The sequence below is a fragment of the Dryobates pubescens genome, chromosome Z, assembly GCF_014839835.1.
Source record: "Dryobates pubescens isolate bDryPub1 chromosome Z, bDryPub1.pri, whole genome shotgun sequence".
NCBI lineage: Eukaryota > Metazoa > Chordata > Aves > Piciformes > Picidae > Dryobates > Dryobates pubescens.
Genome location: NC_071657.1, coordinates 27,686,486 through 27,702,450, shown reverse-complemented (window position 1 = coordinate 27,702,450; position 15,965 = coordinate 27,686,486). Strand labels below are relative to the sequence as shown.

At 42.9% G+C, this 15,965-nt stretch overlaps 1 protein-coding gene across 4 annotated transcripts in view; it reads left to right on the top strand.

Annotated features, from left to right (window-relative positions):
- The first annotated feature begins 327 nt into the window (after window positions 1-327).
- The window catches only part of AGTPBP1 (ATP/GTP binding carboxypeptidase 1), a 60,650-nt gene continuing 45,012 nt past the window's right edge, over window positions 328-15,965 (top strand). For 3 of the 4 annotated variants that reach the window (XR_008463084.1, XM_054177966.1, XM_054177968.1), the window contains exons 1-3: window positions 724-853; window positions 10,477-10,547; window positions 15,502-15,632. Coding sequence is in view for 3 of the 4 variants with exons in the window: in XM_054177966.1 (XP_054033941.1) it covers window positions 845-853; window positions 10,477-10,547; window positions 15,502-15,632 (211 nt within the window). In the remaining variant the exon portion in view is untranslated. Of the gene's footprint in view, window positions 551-723; window positions 854-10,476; window positions 10,548-15,501; window positions 15,633-15,965 lie in introns of those variants that run through there. The other variant, XM_054177967.1, reaches the window with a different exon arrangement.

Below are 15,965 nucleotides of genomic sequence, written 5' to 3'. Positions count from 1 at the left end.
TGTGGGGAAGGAGATTAAATTCCCCACTTCAAGTAGGCATTACTGATTACCAAGTAGTCAAGTCCAGACACATAGAGAGTAATTTGCCGTAAAATGAAATTGTTTTGAAGTGTATGAAGTATTGTTTCCTTTTTGCAAGGGTCTGGAGGGGAAGAAAAGAGAAAAAAAGGAGATTTACGAATTCGGCTTTTACAGATCACTAACCCGAGTTTCTCAACGTGCCCCAGTGCTTCCTCGGTGCCCTAGGCAGTGGAGGATCTGCGGCTTCGCTGCAGTTGCTAGTACTTACCTGCCTAGAAAACTCGACTGTGAAAGGCCCGCCGGGCGGGAGAATCGCACCGCGCAAGGCGGACAGCTCGGGTGCGAGCGACCTCTTCAAGAGTGACGCTGCCAGCGAGCTGCATTCACGCGGCCTGTCATGCTGATCATGCAACCTTGTGATTCTCACACGCCTGCCTGAGGCAGCGCGCACCTTCCCCCGCCGCCTGCCGCAGGCAAGGACCGCAGCAGCGTGCGTGAAGCGGGCCGCGAGAAGGCAGGCCGTGGCCAGGTAAAGACCCCGCCGGCTTTCTCTCGCAGCCTCCTCCGCCGCTGCCGCGGTCCCCCGCGCCTCAACCCGCAGGCGGCGGTGGGGCGGGGGCCGCGCCGCGGTACTTCACAAGCTGGGCACCGTTCTCCCCCCGGCGGCGTCTGGCGCCTGCGCGAGGCCGGGGCGCGGCGGGGCCGTGACGTGCTGCGGTGCGGGCAGGTTTCTGCCGCCGCTCGCATGAAGACGGTGGCGGCGCAGCACGGAGCCGCCGCCCCGTCCTGATCGCTGCCGTCTCGCCCGTCCCTCAGAGGGGCTATGGCAAAGGTGAAGCCCCGCGGGCGGGTATCGCCCTCGGTAGCTGGGGCCGGGCCGCAGCGGGGGCAGGGCCGGGTGATGTGAGGCGCGGCGAGTGTCCGCGGGGAGGGGCCGAGCCTGGGGCGAGAGGGGGGCCCCCGAATCTCCCCTGTGCCGGCTCCCCCGTGCCAGCTTCCTCTTGTCAGGCGGCGGGCCCATCCCTGCTGTTGTGCGTGGAGACACGCGACCACGGCAGCTCTCACCGGCAGCTGCGCCCTGCATGTCCCCACCTGCAGGGACGGTTACGGGCCTTACGGCAGGAGCGCCGCATAGTTGCGGGGCCTCGCCGGGCGGTCAGCCAGCCCGCGGCAGAGAGCGGAGCCGGTGGCTTGGCGGCGCGCAACTCGGCGGAGCCCGCAGAGTGCGTTTCTTCGTCCGCGCTCTGTGGGGCGGACGCGTTACAGTAAAACTACGCTCCGCGAAGCGGAAAGGGGGTGCCTGCGTGGCCCCTGTCCTGCCAGCCTCGTAGCGCCTTGGCCTTGTGCCCTCCCGCCCCGCTGAGCGGGATAACCTTGTGTGGGAATTGCATGGAAAACTCGACTGGAGTGACGCTAAGTGGGCCGTGCAGTACAGCCCGCTGAACGCCTGCTGACCTTAACTCGCCGTGGGTAGCACGTCATTAAAATTTTTTGGGTGGTGGTTTTTTTGTTTGTGGGTCGTTACCCCCACCCCGGCTTTTGCCTTCTCTTCACAGTTGTGGAAGTACGGCTTGGCAAGCTCATCTCTAGGTGTCAATTCAAATGCTTGATATAGAATCTAGGAAACAGGCTATGTGTCGGTGGATGAAGTGGTGTTCCTCTTAAGCATAAACTCTTTTCAGAGGCTTATCTTTGTCAGATGTTTAGGAATCCTGACCTGAATGAACTTCTGTTATATCCTATTACAGCTGTAAGCTTTCTGTGGTATGTCATAGGCAGAGGTAAAATTCTTAGTACTTGTATGGTATGTGGTATGAATGTTGATTTTTTTTTTTCTTGGTGTATTTTTATGTCAGAAAAGAATTAGTTCACCAATTAGATCATTCCACCTAATGTCTTTTTTTCCTCTCTCTTTTTTGGTCTTTTTAAAAAAAGACAAATAGATGTGTGAACTACCTTTTAATGTTATATTTAACAAAAAGGCTCCTGTATGTTGCAGGTAGCTTGCTGATTGTATTTTGCTGCTGTATATATTGATGTGTAACAGGATTCTGCTGATGGGATAGCCCCACCTTCTGGTTAATCTTTCAATTAAATCATGCCTGGCACCTGAGAGTTTGACTGGATATTATGAAGTGCATTGCGAGTGCAAATACAAGTCTGTATTGGAATATCTATTTTATTTTGGGGGCTGGGGAATGACTCATGATCTCCTTTTCTGGGGACTTTAACGTCAAGAAATTTTTAGCACATGGCCCTGTTTCAGCAGGGCAAGATTTTTTTTATTGTTAGATTCTGATGTCTCAATTTACTGCTCTGATATTTTTTTTCTCCCAGATAAATCAAGGGACGTTCTTTTTAAAAAAAAAAAGTTTCATAAAAATAAGTTTCACTCTTTGTTTATTTTTTTATTTTCAAAAAGGGAGGAAAGGGTACCAAGCCAAGGAGTATTCTCAGTGAGTGAAGTAATACCTTTATCCATGTTTGCATGAAGTGATTCTTAATCTCCGGGTTATTATTCAGTTTTCATGGCAGTGTTTGATACTAAGTTTTCATATTGAAGAAATTCACAGCTTGTCTTCCAAGTGAAAGCTTTGGATTCTGAAAAATGCTCAGTAGTAGATTTAAACACAGAATCAGCAGATTTGTGTTAATTACCTTGCAGGTGCTGGCAACAACTTCCTAAAATTATGCATGAGAAGCTACAGTCAGAGAGCAAAAGCCTTGCTGGAGTTCTTTGGGCTTACAGAAGGAGCTTGCTATTTCATGTAATGTTTAGGGAATCTAGGGAAGACATTCAGCTTGTCATTCAACAAAATGTCATCAGTGTATTGTACAATTAGAGACTTAGCAGGCTTTAAAATTCATGTTGATACTGGACATATCTGGAAGCCATCTGTTTTTTGCCTCTCAATATTACTTGAAACTTCTTGAATTCAAGTATCTGTATGAGCTGCCTGCTCTTTGGAGATGCTCCAGTGTTACAAATTGCTAATGTCCAAAAGAACTGAATGTGGCTCAAGTGGTCCTTGGGTGGCCCTAGAGTAATTAAAGTGTTTGAACTTCTTAAACAATTTAGAGAGGAAGTCAGGTTTCTTGAAGTGAATGTGAGCATGCTGAACAAGGCATCTGCTTATATTGAGTGCTTAGGAGGGATTTGTAAATGGCAGTGTATCTCTAGGTATTTCCAAGTGCTGCCACTATCCGCAGCTTAACTGTCCAATATCCTGTGCTAAGCATGAAGAAGATTATGAGCTGCTCAGTATGTGTCCTGAATACATGGATGATTCAGTGTGGTTTACATTTGGAAATACTATTCTGTTAAAGATGGAAAGATTGAAAGTAAAAGAGGAGGAGGGGAGCAGCAAATACTATTTTCTCAACATCTGCAGAGCTAACAGTCCTGAAACTGTGATCCTAAAAACTTAATGCATTTAAAAGCATGTGTTCATTACCTCTTTTAAAACCTTACCATTTACGAGAAGCAGGATGTCCAGGGCTTTGCATAGTGGAGGTAGATAATACTGTTGTAATAGCTTCAAGTGTAATTCATAACCTAAACGGTAAAAATCAAGGATTAGAAAGAATGGTGGCTGAAAGGTTTATGGATTGTTAAATGGTTGTGTTTCGGAGTGCTAATGATGCTTAAAGGTTGGAAGTAGGATTGAATAGATAAAGGAGCCATGGATTTTTTTTTTTTTTTTTTTATTTTATCTCTGTTAAAGGCAGACTTGAGGGCTGGGTTTAATTTAACTAGTGAGCTAGCATGTGGAGAAGCAGTCAACATGGATTCATCAAGGGGAAATTATGCTTGACCAATAGGATAACCTTTAATGATGGCATGACTGGCTGGGTTTATGAGAGGAGGGCATCTACCTCGACTTCAGCAAAGCTTTTGATTCTGTCTCTCATATCATCCTCATAGATAAGCTTAGGAAGTGTGGGTTAGGTGAGTAGACAGATGAATGGAGAGCTGTCTGAATGATGAAGCTCAGAGGGTTGTGATCAGCAGTGCAGGGTCTAGTTGGAGGCCTGCTGTTAGTGGTATTAACCAGGAGTCAGTACTGCGTCCAGTCTTGTTCAACATATTCATCAATCACATGGGAAAAAAGGCAGTCTTCTGATAGTACAAAACTGGGAGGAGTGGCTGTTCCACCAGAAGGCTGTGCTGCTATTCAGTGAGATCTGGACAGGCAGGATAGCTGGGCAAAGGGGAACCTCCTGAAGTTCTGGGGCAGGCATAGGGTCCTGCACCTGGGGACCAGCGGGTCAAAGGAGGGTCTCTTTCCTCCCTACTCTGTCCTAGTGGGGCTTATTCTGGAGTACTGTGTCCAGTTCTGGGCTCCCCAGTTCAAGAGAGACAGGGAATTAATTAGTGGGAAGAGTCTTGACAGGGGGACAGAAAACTGTATGACTAGGGGGTTGGAACATCTCTATTACTAGGAAATGCTGAAACACTTGAGTCTCTTTAGCCTGGAGAGGAGTCTGAGGGGATTTTGTGAATGCTTATAAATACCTGAAGGGTTGGCCTCAAGGGGATGGGGCTGTACTCTTTTCAGTGGTGGCCAGTGAGAGAATAAGGGACACAAACTGGAACGTGGGAATTTCCACCTAAACATAAAGAAAACCTTCTTTACTTTGAGAATTGGAGAGCACTGGAACAGCATGCCCAGAGGGGCTGTGGAGGGTTGTTCCCTGTGGATCCTTGTAACCCACCTGGTGGATGTGTTCCTATGCAACCTGCTCCAGGTGAACCTGTTTTATGAGGGGATAATCTCCAAAGTCCCCTTCCAACCCTTATCATTCTGTGACTCTCTGATTCTGTGTGATGAGCAGGTTTAGATGTTTGATTTCTTTACAGCCTTCAAGACCGTGTAAGTCAAAAGAACAGTCACTGACATTTAGCACTGCATCCAGGAAGCACTTCCAAGAGCTAAGGAAAGTAATTGGATTTCTGATTCTGGTTCAGTTTTTAGAGTAGGAAAATGCTAAGTTTCTGCTATAATTATTCTTCCCCTTGTGGCTATTTTTACTGCCTCCTTCTCCCTCCCTGTGACATTCAGCTTCTGCTTGATAAAAGGGTTATACTAGGTAGGAAAGAAGAGCCGACTTTTTCAGTATTTCTGTCACCTTAAATCATACAAGCTTTGAACGTGGTGCTCCGTACCATGATGTCAGATTTGTCATGTCTTGTGGGGTAACTGTGCTTGTGTACCAGTAACTTTCTAGGACCTTCTTTCCAAGCAAGAAATGAAGTACTTTTTTTCCTTACTTTGCATTTTTTTCTTGATAAATCACTATTAGGTATTTGCAGCTCATTTTTGGCTACTTGTGTCTGACTCTTACTTCACAGTTATGTGACCTGGTGGTAGTAAGCTGCTTGATGTTACTGGCAAGCTGCTCTACAGGTTTTTGGTATTTCAGTCTTCTGTGAAGCTTTACATATGCCATTTTGAATGTCTGATCATATAATGCAGTTTATGTAGTCATGTCAGAGAGTCAGTACTTTGCTGTTATGCAGCAATGGGTAGACTAATCAGCAGCCTTTTTTTTGTTTCCTACTATAAACATTTATATCAGAGGGGACAAGCAAAAGGCAGTAGCTTATTTTCAGAAGGATTGGAGCTTGGTTTTGCATCTGCCTCCTTTACTGTCGAGCATTGATTAATGTGAGATAAAAGGGAAAATGCTTTGAAGTTAACTGCAGGTTCTGATGCAGCTGAGGCATACAGAGTCATGGAAAACATCTGGTTCAAAGAGACCTCAAAGATCACCCAGTCCAACCTTTGCCGAGCACTGAAAGGTCTACTGAACCATGTCCCTAAGTGCCAAGTCCACACAGCTGCTTAAAGACCTCCAGGGATGGTGACTCCACCACTGCCCCAGGCAAACCATTCCGATGTTTGATAAACCTGTCTGTGAAGTAGTGCCTAGCATCCAGCCTGAGCGTCCCCTGGCGCAGCATGAAACCATTTCCTGCAGTCCTGTTACCTGCCACCAAGGGGAAGAGGCTGCCCCCCCTCCTTGCTTTGATGTCCCTTCAGGTAGTTTTACAGAGTGATGAAGTCTCCCCTCAGCCTCCTCTTCCCCAGACTGAACAACCCCAGCTCACTCAGGTGCTCCTCATAGGCCATGTGCTCCAGGCCCTTCACAAGCCTCATAGCCCTTTTCTGAACACGCTCAAGAACCTCGATGTCCTTGTAGTGAGGTACCTAGAACTGAGCACGATACTTAAGATGTGGCTTCACCAGTGCTCAGTATAGGGGAATCACCTCCCTGTTCCTTTTTGCCACAGTGTTTCTAATACAAGCTGGGATGCCACTGGCATTCTTGGCCATCTGGGCACACTGCTAACTCACTTTGACTGTCAAGCCATACCCACAGGTCCCTCTCAGAGTTGGAGCTTTACAACCACATGCCCCCAAGTCTGTAGCTTGCCATGGAGTTGTTGTGACCCAAGTGGAAGACCTGGCACTTGGCTGAGTTAAATATCATACAATTAGCCTTGGCCTATTAGCTTAACCTGTCCAGATCCCACTGCAAACCTTCCCTACCCTCTAGCATATCAACACAGCTGCCCAGCTTGGTGTCATCTGCAAATTTACTGAGGATGCACTCAATCCCTTTGTCCAGATCACAGATAAAGATAGTAAGAGGACAGGCCTCAGTACTGAGCCCTCAGGGACACCACTAGTGACTGGGCACCAGCCAGATTTATCTCCATTCACCACCACTCCTTGGACCCAGCCAGACAGTTTTTTATCCAGTGCTGAGGGTGCTTATCCAAGCCTTGTGCCATGAGTTTCTGGAGAATGCTGTGAGAGACAGTGACAAAGGCTTTACTAAAGCCCAGGTAGACTGACTTCATCCCTTCCCTCATCCACTAGACAGGTCACCTAATTGTAGAAAGAGATCAGATCAGTCAGACAGGACCTGCCTTTCATAAACCCATGCTGACTGGGCCATCTTGTAAGTGCCATGTGATGGCACTCAGGATGTCCTCCTCCATGACCTTTTCTGGCACCGAGGTCAGACTGACAGGTCTCTAGTTCCTTGGATCATCCTTCTGGCCCTTCTTGTAGATGGGCATCACATTTCATAGTATCATAGTATCAGGGTTGGAAGGGACCACAAGGATCATCTAGTTCCAACCCCCCTGCCATGGGCAGGGACACCCCACACTAGATCAGGCTGGCCACAGCCTCATCCAACCTGGTCTTAAACACCTCCAGGGACAGGGCCTCAACCACCTCCCTGGACAACCCATTCCAGGCCTTCACCACTCTCATGGTGAAGAATTTCCTCATGTCCAGCCTGAGTCTCCCCACTTCCAGTTTCATTCCATTCCCCCTAGTCCTATCACTACCTGATATCCAGAGAAGTCCCTCCCCAGCCTTCTTGTAGGCCCCCTTCAGATACTGGAAGGCCACAAAGGTCACCTCAGAGCCTTCTCTTCTCCAGACTGAACAGCCCCAAATCTTTTAGTTGGTCCTTATAGGAGAGGTGCTCCAGCCCTCTGATCATCCTCGTGGTCCTTCTCTGGACACATCCAGCATGTCCATATCCCTCTTGTAATAGGGGCTCCTGAACTGGATGCAGTACTCCAGGTGAGGTCTCACCAGAGCTGAGCAGAGGGGGAGAATCACCTCCCTTGACCTGCTGGCCATGCTTCTGTTGCTGCAGCCCAGGGTCTGATTGGCTTTCCAGGCTGCAAGTGCATATTGAGAGCTCATGTGGAGCTTCTCATCCACCAGCACTCCCAAGTCTTTCTCCTCAGGGCTGCTTTCCAGCCAGTCACTGCTCAGCCTGGATTTGTGCCTGGGATTGCCTTGACCCAGATGCAGGCCCCTGCACTTGGCCTTGTTGAACCTCATGAGATTGGCTTGTGCCCACCTCTCCAGCCTGTCCAGGTCCCTCTGGATGGCATCCCTTCCCTCCAGCGTGTCTGCTGCACCTCACAGCTTGGTGTCATCAGCAAACTTGCTGAGGGTGCACTCAGGGTTGCTAGTTTCCAGTCAACACGACTAATAATGAGTTACATTTGATCATGCATCAGTTTATGTAGAAGAATCTTAAAAGAAGATAGAAAAAGAGCTCTGTGACAGTGCATGCAAAGTATTTGGTTAGTAACATTTGCCTTTTTTAAATTCCTTCTTGCCATTGTTAGTTAACAGATGTAGATTAAATTGGATGATTAGGTGGTTTTTTTCTGTGCTATGAAGTTCTTGGTATTTGCATAAAAATGAAAAAGGATTCCTCTAAGAGATAAGGGAAGCAGGTTAGACTGGCCTGATTTTAGTGAAGAAGAACTGCCACTGGCAGGCAAGTGGCATTAAATGTGTTTAACAAAAATATGTAACTGGGACTAATGAACCTTCTGCCTTTAGCATTCTGTCAATCTACTACAACTTGCTGAATCACTGATGGATGCATTTCTGTCTTTTTTTTTTCTCCTGTTACTTCTCAGTGGATTTTGTGTTCTGGGTGTTTTATTTTTTGGTTGGTGGTTTGTTTTTGTTTTTTCCCCCAGAAGTTTGTGTGCTTTTCATGCCTGCTTGGCTTCTTGATGTGGAGCACTTGCACACTAGTGCTCACTGAAATACGTTGTGATGAATTTAGAGGAACACAAATTAAGACCTTGATGTTCAAGATATAGCTGGTTCCACTTGCATAGCAGTTCAGTGCACTACAATATGTAGACATTATTGGTACTGGCAGACTATTCATTATCTGTCTGACAGTGGATCAACACTACAAGCAAAACAACACTTGGCAACGTGAATTCAAGAATCTATTTCCACACACACCCCCAGTAAAACTTGCTGCCTGATTCTACTAATCCAGGCCTTTTAACTATTTTAACTATTCATTTTCTTTAAAGGAAGTAAAAAGGAAGCAAAGCCTTCGACACTGTTCCACACCACAGCCTAGTCGCCAGACTGGTGAAACATTGGTTTGATGGGTGGACCACTAGATGGATAAAGAACTGGCTTGATGGCCGCACCCAAAGAGTGGCTGTCAATGGGTCCATCTCCCAGTGGAGGCCAGTGGCAGAGTCCCTCAAGGATCAGTCCTGGGACCAGTCTTGTTCAACATCTTTGTGGGTGCCATGGACAGTGGCATTGAGTGCACCCTCAGCAAGTTTGCTGATAACACCAAGCTGTGTGGAGCAGCAGACATGGTGGAGGGAAGGGATGCCATCCAGAGGGACCTGGACAGGCTGGAGAGGTGGGCACAAGCCAATCTCATGAGGTTCAACAAGGCCAAGTGCAGGGGCCTGCATCTGGGTCAAGGCAATCCCAGGCACAAATCCAGGCTGAGCAGTGACTGGCTGGAAAGCAGCCCTGAGGAGAGAGACTTGGGGGTGCTGGTGGATGAGAAGCTCCACATGAGCTCTCAATGTGCACTTGCAGTCCGGAAAGCCAATCAGATCCTGGGCTGCAGCAACAGAAGCATGGCCAGCAGGTCAAGGGAGGTGATTCTCCCCCTCTGCTCGGGTCTGGTGAGACCCCACCTGGAGTACTACATCCAGTTCAGGAGCCCCTGTTACAAGAGGGATATGGACATGCTGGATGTGTCTAGAGAAGGGCCACGAGGATGATCAGAGGGCTGGAGCAGAGAGCTGGGAAAGCTGTGTGTGTGTGCTTGACTGAATTTCATGTCTATATTTCCAAAGACAACAGGTGCTTTACTTCATTGCTTTATCTTCTTCATTCTCACCACTTATCTCTTTGACCATCTTCTTTCCTCTTTACTCTGTTTCCTACTTTAAAACTAACTACTGTACCCATTGAGGACACTTTTTTTTCCACAGTGGGAGTACTTGTCACTCATCTCAAATGGAAGTACTTAGGTTCAGTTAACAGTCCTGTAGGCTGCAACCTTAATTGCTTTGGGGCACTGTTTGAGGAAGCAGTGTACTCTGAGGACACTGTGTCCTTAAAAGGATAGGAAAATTGAGTCCTTGGCATGGTATCGTTTCTGTCCAAGAAGAGTATTCAGGTCTTGCTTACATAAGAACACAAAACACTTCATGTTTCTTAATGTGTCTCTAGTCTTAGTTATCCTATAGATATACGAAATGTCAGCCAGAAATAAATACATTGTGTATTCTCACAGCATTGTCAACTAAGTTTAAAGAAATGTATTGACTGGCTTCAGCAAAAGTGATGTGAAAATATTGTCTATTAAGTAACTGATACAAATTTCTGTTTTATTAGAATTTGACTCCCTGAGCTTGATAGGACTGAAATATAATACAGAGTCCTAGTCCTTACTTAAACTACAGTAGTTTATTTTATAAGCTGGATTAAACAGATTGAAAAGAACTTGTGGCAACTGATGCAAATGAACTTATTTACTATTTCTAATGTAGAGACATCCAACGTGGTGACAGCATTTTATCATTAAAGAACAGATGGTGTTGGTAACTTGTAGTTGTTTAATATCTTCCAGGTTATCAGAGATGGTGTTTTGAAGAACCAGCTTTCCGATATGAACAAAGTAAAAACATCATCTGAAAAAAGGTAAATTTAAAACTGTAGTGACTTCTCGACATCAAGCCATTTGAGATTTGTCAAAGGCAGGCTTTATATTCATAATAAGACAAATAAAATACACATTATGGGCCCCTAGTAAGAATGTGTAAGTTGATGTTCTGAAACACTGAGTCAGTATTGATTAGCATAAAGTAGCTTCATGTTTATTAACTTCTTAAATTTTACATTTTCAGTATGATAAACAATGAAATGTTAAAGATCCATTACATTTAATTGGGAAAAGTATAATAATATCATGTAAATATTGCCAAACCAAAACTATTTTTATTGAAGAAACTGAAGGACAAGTTTATAATACTGTATAAGAAGCCATGAATTCTTCATTAGATGTCTGTCAGTTCTGCAATGCAACACACAGCCAGGACAAGTTAGGTGACAGATTCCAGGAGTCGAAAGGTTGTTATTTTTCTGATAATTTGTTTTATTATTTGAGGCAGGCAACATGTCTTTTAAGAATCAGGAAACCATTGAAAGGCTTTCACTTTTACTCTTGGGCTAAAGCAGGTTGAAACACCTTTTTATCAGACTGAAAACAGTTCTAAAGGTGGCAATATAGGGAATTATGTCTTCAATCTTGGTTCTCTGAAATGTGGTTATTTTTTAAATGGATGGATTTTCATGAAGGATGTGTTCCACTGTGGGTAAATTTTGTGTCTTGGGATGGATTTAAAATTGAATTTAAATGTTTGCATGTAGAATCATCTTTACATTTGCTTTAACAATGTTCTTATCAGAGACTGTCTTTTCCTGTTTGTGTGAGAGATGGACCAAAGTATTATGTTTGATACTGAAGAGTATTTTAGTTCCTTAGTCTTTGTGATAATGTCAAACTCTGTCAGCAATGGAAATAATGCTAATTGTAATGCATTAAGTATACTGTAACAAAGATTATTAGGTTTTTTGCAGTGGCTGTTTGAGTCCCATTTATTCTTCTGTATTTATTGAGTTTAAAATGTTCCCATCCTTTCAGGTCAATACAGTTGTTCCCTGAATTGTAAATAAATGGTGGAGAATTTATTATACAGAGGTAGCTGTGAACTAGTCAGAATTGCCAGCTCTCTAAAGATTATTTGAAACTGTGGAGGTATCTAAAAAAAGTAAATAGGAAATGGTTTGCACTGGAATACAATGAAACCAAACTCATGAAAAGTTTGTCTACTTTAAAATAGTTTTTTAAAGGGTCACTGTAACACGGAAGACCTCATTGTTGTGAGGAAGGAAGAAACTCCCCTGTTAGTGTGCTGCCTAACTGCAAAGAGAGTTTCAAAGGAAGCAGGCACACAACTGGGAACCAGATAGTTTCTGATAACTTCCTTCATCTGACTATTATCTTTTGGAAGGATTCTTGCAAGATACAGAACCAAAACCAGTTCTAAGATAACCGAATTTTTATAAGCTTCTGCCACAGTCTTTAGATTTGTCTTTCTTATGATGATCAGACAGTTTAATGATGTTCTTCAGCATTTGTGCAGAGAAAGTAGGGTACAATGAGTAATGAAGAGTTGTGAATTTAGCACTTCTTCATAATCAGAGTTAGAATGGGTAACCCTTTGGGAGTTGGTGGGACTGGAAGGTATGTTGTAGCAGTGAGGGAACATTAAGAAGATTTTTTTTTTCTTGTTGAAGAAGTTCTTTTTCAAATGCAAAGCCCTGAAGTCCCCTGTTTCTCACTGTGCAGTTATTTCCTCTGTATCTACTCATAGCTTTCCTAACCAGAGAATGAGGAAATCCACAAAGCTCTCTGGTTAGCTAGAGTCACGCTGTGCGCTTTTTCAGCAGATGAGATGAGGGCAAGCTTGTTCATGCTTCCTTTCTGCAAGTAAGATAGTGGTATGAAGGCCATTTTGAACTCTGGCATTTGAACATGGGGTGGAGGAAGGTTTCCTGCCTATGGAGATGTGCAGTCTGTGGAATCAATAAGCCCGGTAAACTTCAGCTCAGGGTACTTTAAGAAATTCTAAATCCACTCCAGAGTAATGATTATTGGTAGTCTTCAGAGCTTGAGTGGTTTGGGTTGAGAAGAGAAAGGAGAGAAGGCAAACTGGGTGGTTCCGAGTGTGGGAGTCAGAGAGCAGAAAACACGTACATGTAGATCAAGTATCATCTCTTGTTTGCTCTCAAGGATCCTGCAAATACTAACCAAATGTGTGAAGCTGCGAACAGCCGAAGGTGGTATGAGTTGTTCTTGAATATACATCAAATTTTTTTTAATGTATGTGACAGTAACAGTTTCAACAGGAAAATGCCATTGAAATACCACATATATGTTTAAAGCTAAAATAACCATTGTGTGGGATTTACATGAGAAAGCTAAGGGGAGTGCTTAATACAGGTGCTCTGATCACTTTCAGAAGAAAACAGTGTTACAAGTAACAGTTAATGACTGAAAACATTTTGACCTTTTACTAACAACCTGAAAAAGAAGAAAGTCTTTGTTAAAATTACAGACAGCTTGAAGATGGAAAGGTCCACAAAAATATTGGAGGACTGAACTATTTCAAAATACTCTTGTGAAATGCAGGAAATGGTTATGAATGTTTAATGGAAGTACATGTAGGTTACTGTTCTTAGAGAAGTATACCACTGCAGGGGAATAAACAAGATCATCATGTAGTAAGGGGAGGCAGAAATAGAGAATTAAAATACAGGGAGAAAAACTGTCAAATGAAGGGTTACAAAATGTTGGAGTGAAGCTGCCCTTGGTTATTGAATCACTATTTTTGCAGGTTGTTGATGACTAGTTGGATATATGTCTGCCATGAAGAGCAGTCATGATCTTCATCCAACTCTGAAAAGCCCAATGTACATGGTTTTATGAAATTTCTTCTGGTGCTCCTTAGTTTTGACTTTCATAAATAAAGTAGTAGAGACTGTGTAACCCTCAGTGACTAAATAGTGCTCTTGTGGGAAGGCTTTAGAATGGGTGGGTTGAAAAAACACGTGTCTCAGAGACATTAAAATCTTGGGTTTATTTTGGAGTGTTTCAATTCAGTAGATAAGTGGAGAAGTAACAAAACTTGCATAAATGATAACAGGTTTATGCTATCCACCCTGGCTTTAGATTCTGTGAAAGGGTAGGAGAGATTATGCCTCACTTGTACAAGGTAAGTAATATTTCAGCAACCAAGACAGATTTATTTTAGACTTAAAAAATACTTTAAAATTGAAATCTAGGAAATAACTGTGAGGTTGATATATACTTGAGTCACAATAAAATTATTTTGATGTATGGTCTGTAATTAGTATATTTTTTGTTATTTATGGTAACAGTTTCTAAGTGTCATCTCTACTGGTTATGCCAGTATGAGAATGTGGAAGTAGTCCTTGGCAGCTGTTCTGTCAATTTGCTTTCATGACAGTACAGCCCTTGCCATCAGGTTCTTTTTATTTCTTGCTTTTAACATTTTTGTCTATATCTAAACTAATCATTGTAGTAGAGCTAACTCTAAATGTGAAACTTTTTCACAGATGTGTGTAATGGATTAACCTGTCCACATCCCCCAACAATAGAAGTGAGGCAGAAACAACTCAACAAAAAGTTCCAGGTTGAGACAAAAAAGTGAGATGAGAGTTTACTGATCAAAACCCGATAATCATAATAGAAATGAACCATTATCTTAGCTTCTTTTTTTTTTCAGAAAAAGTGCATCAGAAAGCAGCAGCAAGCTGAAGCAATCAAGCTACAAACACAAGCCCTCCATCCCTCCCTGTCCTATTGCCATCTCAGCGGAAGAGAGGCAACACTCAGATCCCCAGCAGAATCCAAAAGCAGTAACTGGAACAGGAAGCCTCTCATATTATAATCTGAACTTCAAGCCCCATAATACTTTGCTCCAGCCAGCACTTCCATTTTGAAGCTGGCATGAGGCAGGATGGTTTTGAGTAAGAGCAGCAGATTAAAACTCAGCCTATGACAAATTAAAGAGTAATATTTCCTCACTGCAATAACCAAAATTGACAGTAATTACAAAACTAACGTTACATGCTGTAGTTTTATTACAGATAGAGAAATATTTGTGTGAAAAGAATAATTGTAGATTACTGCAGGATTCCAAAGTTACAGAAGTGGAAAGTGAAGGTAGTTAATTGGAAATTTCCTATAGTTAATTACGCAACTATAATTCAAATGTTAAACCTTTGTTAAACATTAAACCTGTGTTACATTACTTTCATGTGCAAATGCGAATCTCAAAACTATTCTAAATAATGCTTATGATCTAAAATTGGAGAACAAATAAACCAATTTCTAGACTGACTCTGTTTTGAATATTATATTTTCATTCATTCTCTATAATCTACATATCAATAAAAATTCCTGGTTTGAAGTTGGGTTTTATGTTAAAATACATTTTGAGGGCAATTTCATGATGTCATCCTTGTGTTCAAAATCAGTCTATAAACTCTGATCACTTTGGACAGCTTCTGAAACTTTTTCTTCAAAATTATTTTTCTTCATCTGATAGGTGCTAGCTTGTTCATTTCAAGAATGATAATCTTTTCTTTCACTCCCAGATCACCAACTGGCATCACAAAGAGTCTTTGGGACTGTTTATAGCCATTTTTTCCTTGAATGGCATGCCTGATACAGTATCTTGGCAATTAACTTAAACTCTAGTAAATATGATTTAATTGACATAGATAAACAAATTTTGTACTTGTATCTGGTTTGTATTTGCTGCAAGCAACCTCCCTGTTCACAGTTGCTCTTAGGGATGCTGTTGTACATAATTAGTCTACTGCAATGCAAGTGTTACAAAATTTGTTACGTTTGCCAGAATTAAGGAGAATTAAAACTATATTTTGATTGAGATAAAATACAAAGCTATTTCTCCTACATACTATGACATGGAATTTCTGTTGTTAGTGGGTTTTTTATGTGATCTAGATGGAAAAGCAAATGTTAAAATAATCTTTCTTGTAGTGTCTCTACCAGTTCTCGGACTATGTCCCTGCTGTCACAGCTGGAGAAGATCAATCTGGGCTCTGTATTAGGGGAAGCAGACAGTGCCAGATATGTCACCTCAAAGATCCTTCATCTGGTTCAGAGTCAAGGTGAATGTTTTGTGGTTTTACTAGTTTTCATTTTGAACTTTCCTTCTTGTATTTCTTCTGTGCTGGACTTCTTTTAATTTTTTTTGTTTCTGTTTGATGAATCTGATCAGCCATCTGTTTTTGTCACTGATGGTTGAAAGCACCTGTTTAAGGCCACGTTTAATGCTATTTGGTATAGTATTGGTAATACTGTGTGCATTTTGTGTTGTCGAACATCCATATCTAAGTAATAATTCACAGTAGATGTATGTGTGTATATATGTATGAGAAGCAGATGTGTCTGGAAGAGAGAGGCTTTTGTAATTTTTTTTCTAGGAGATGACAAGATTGAAC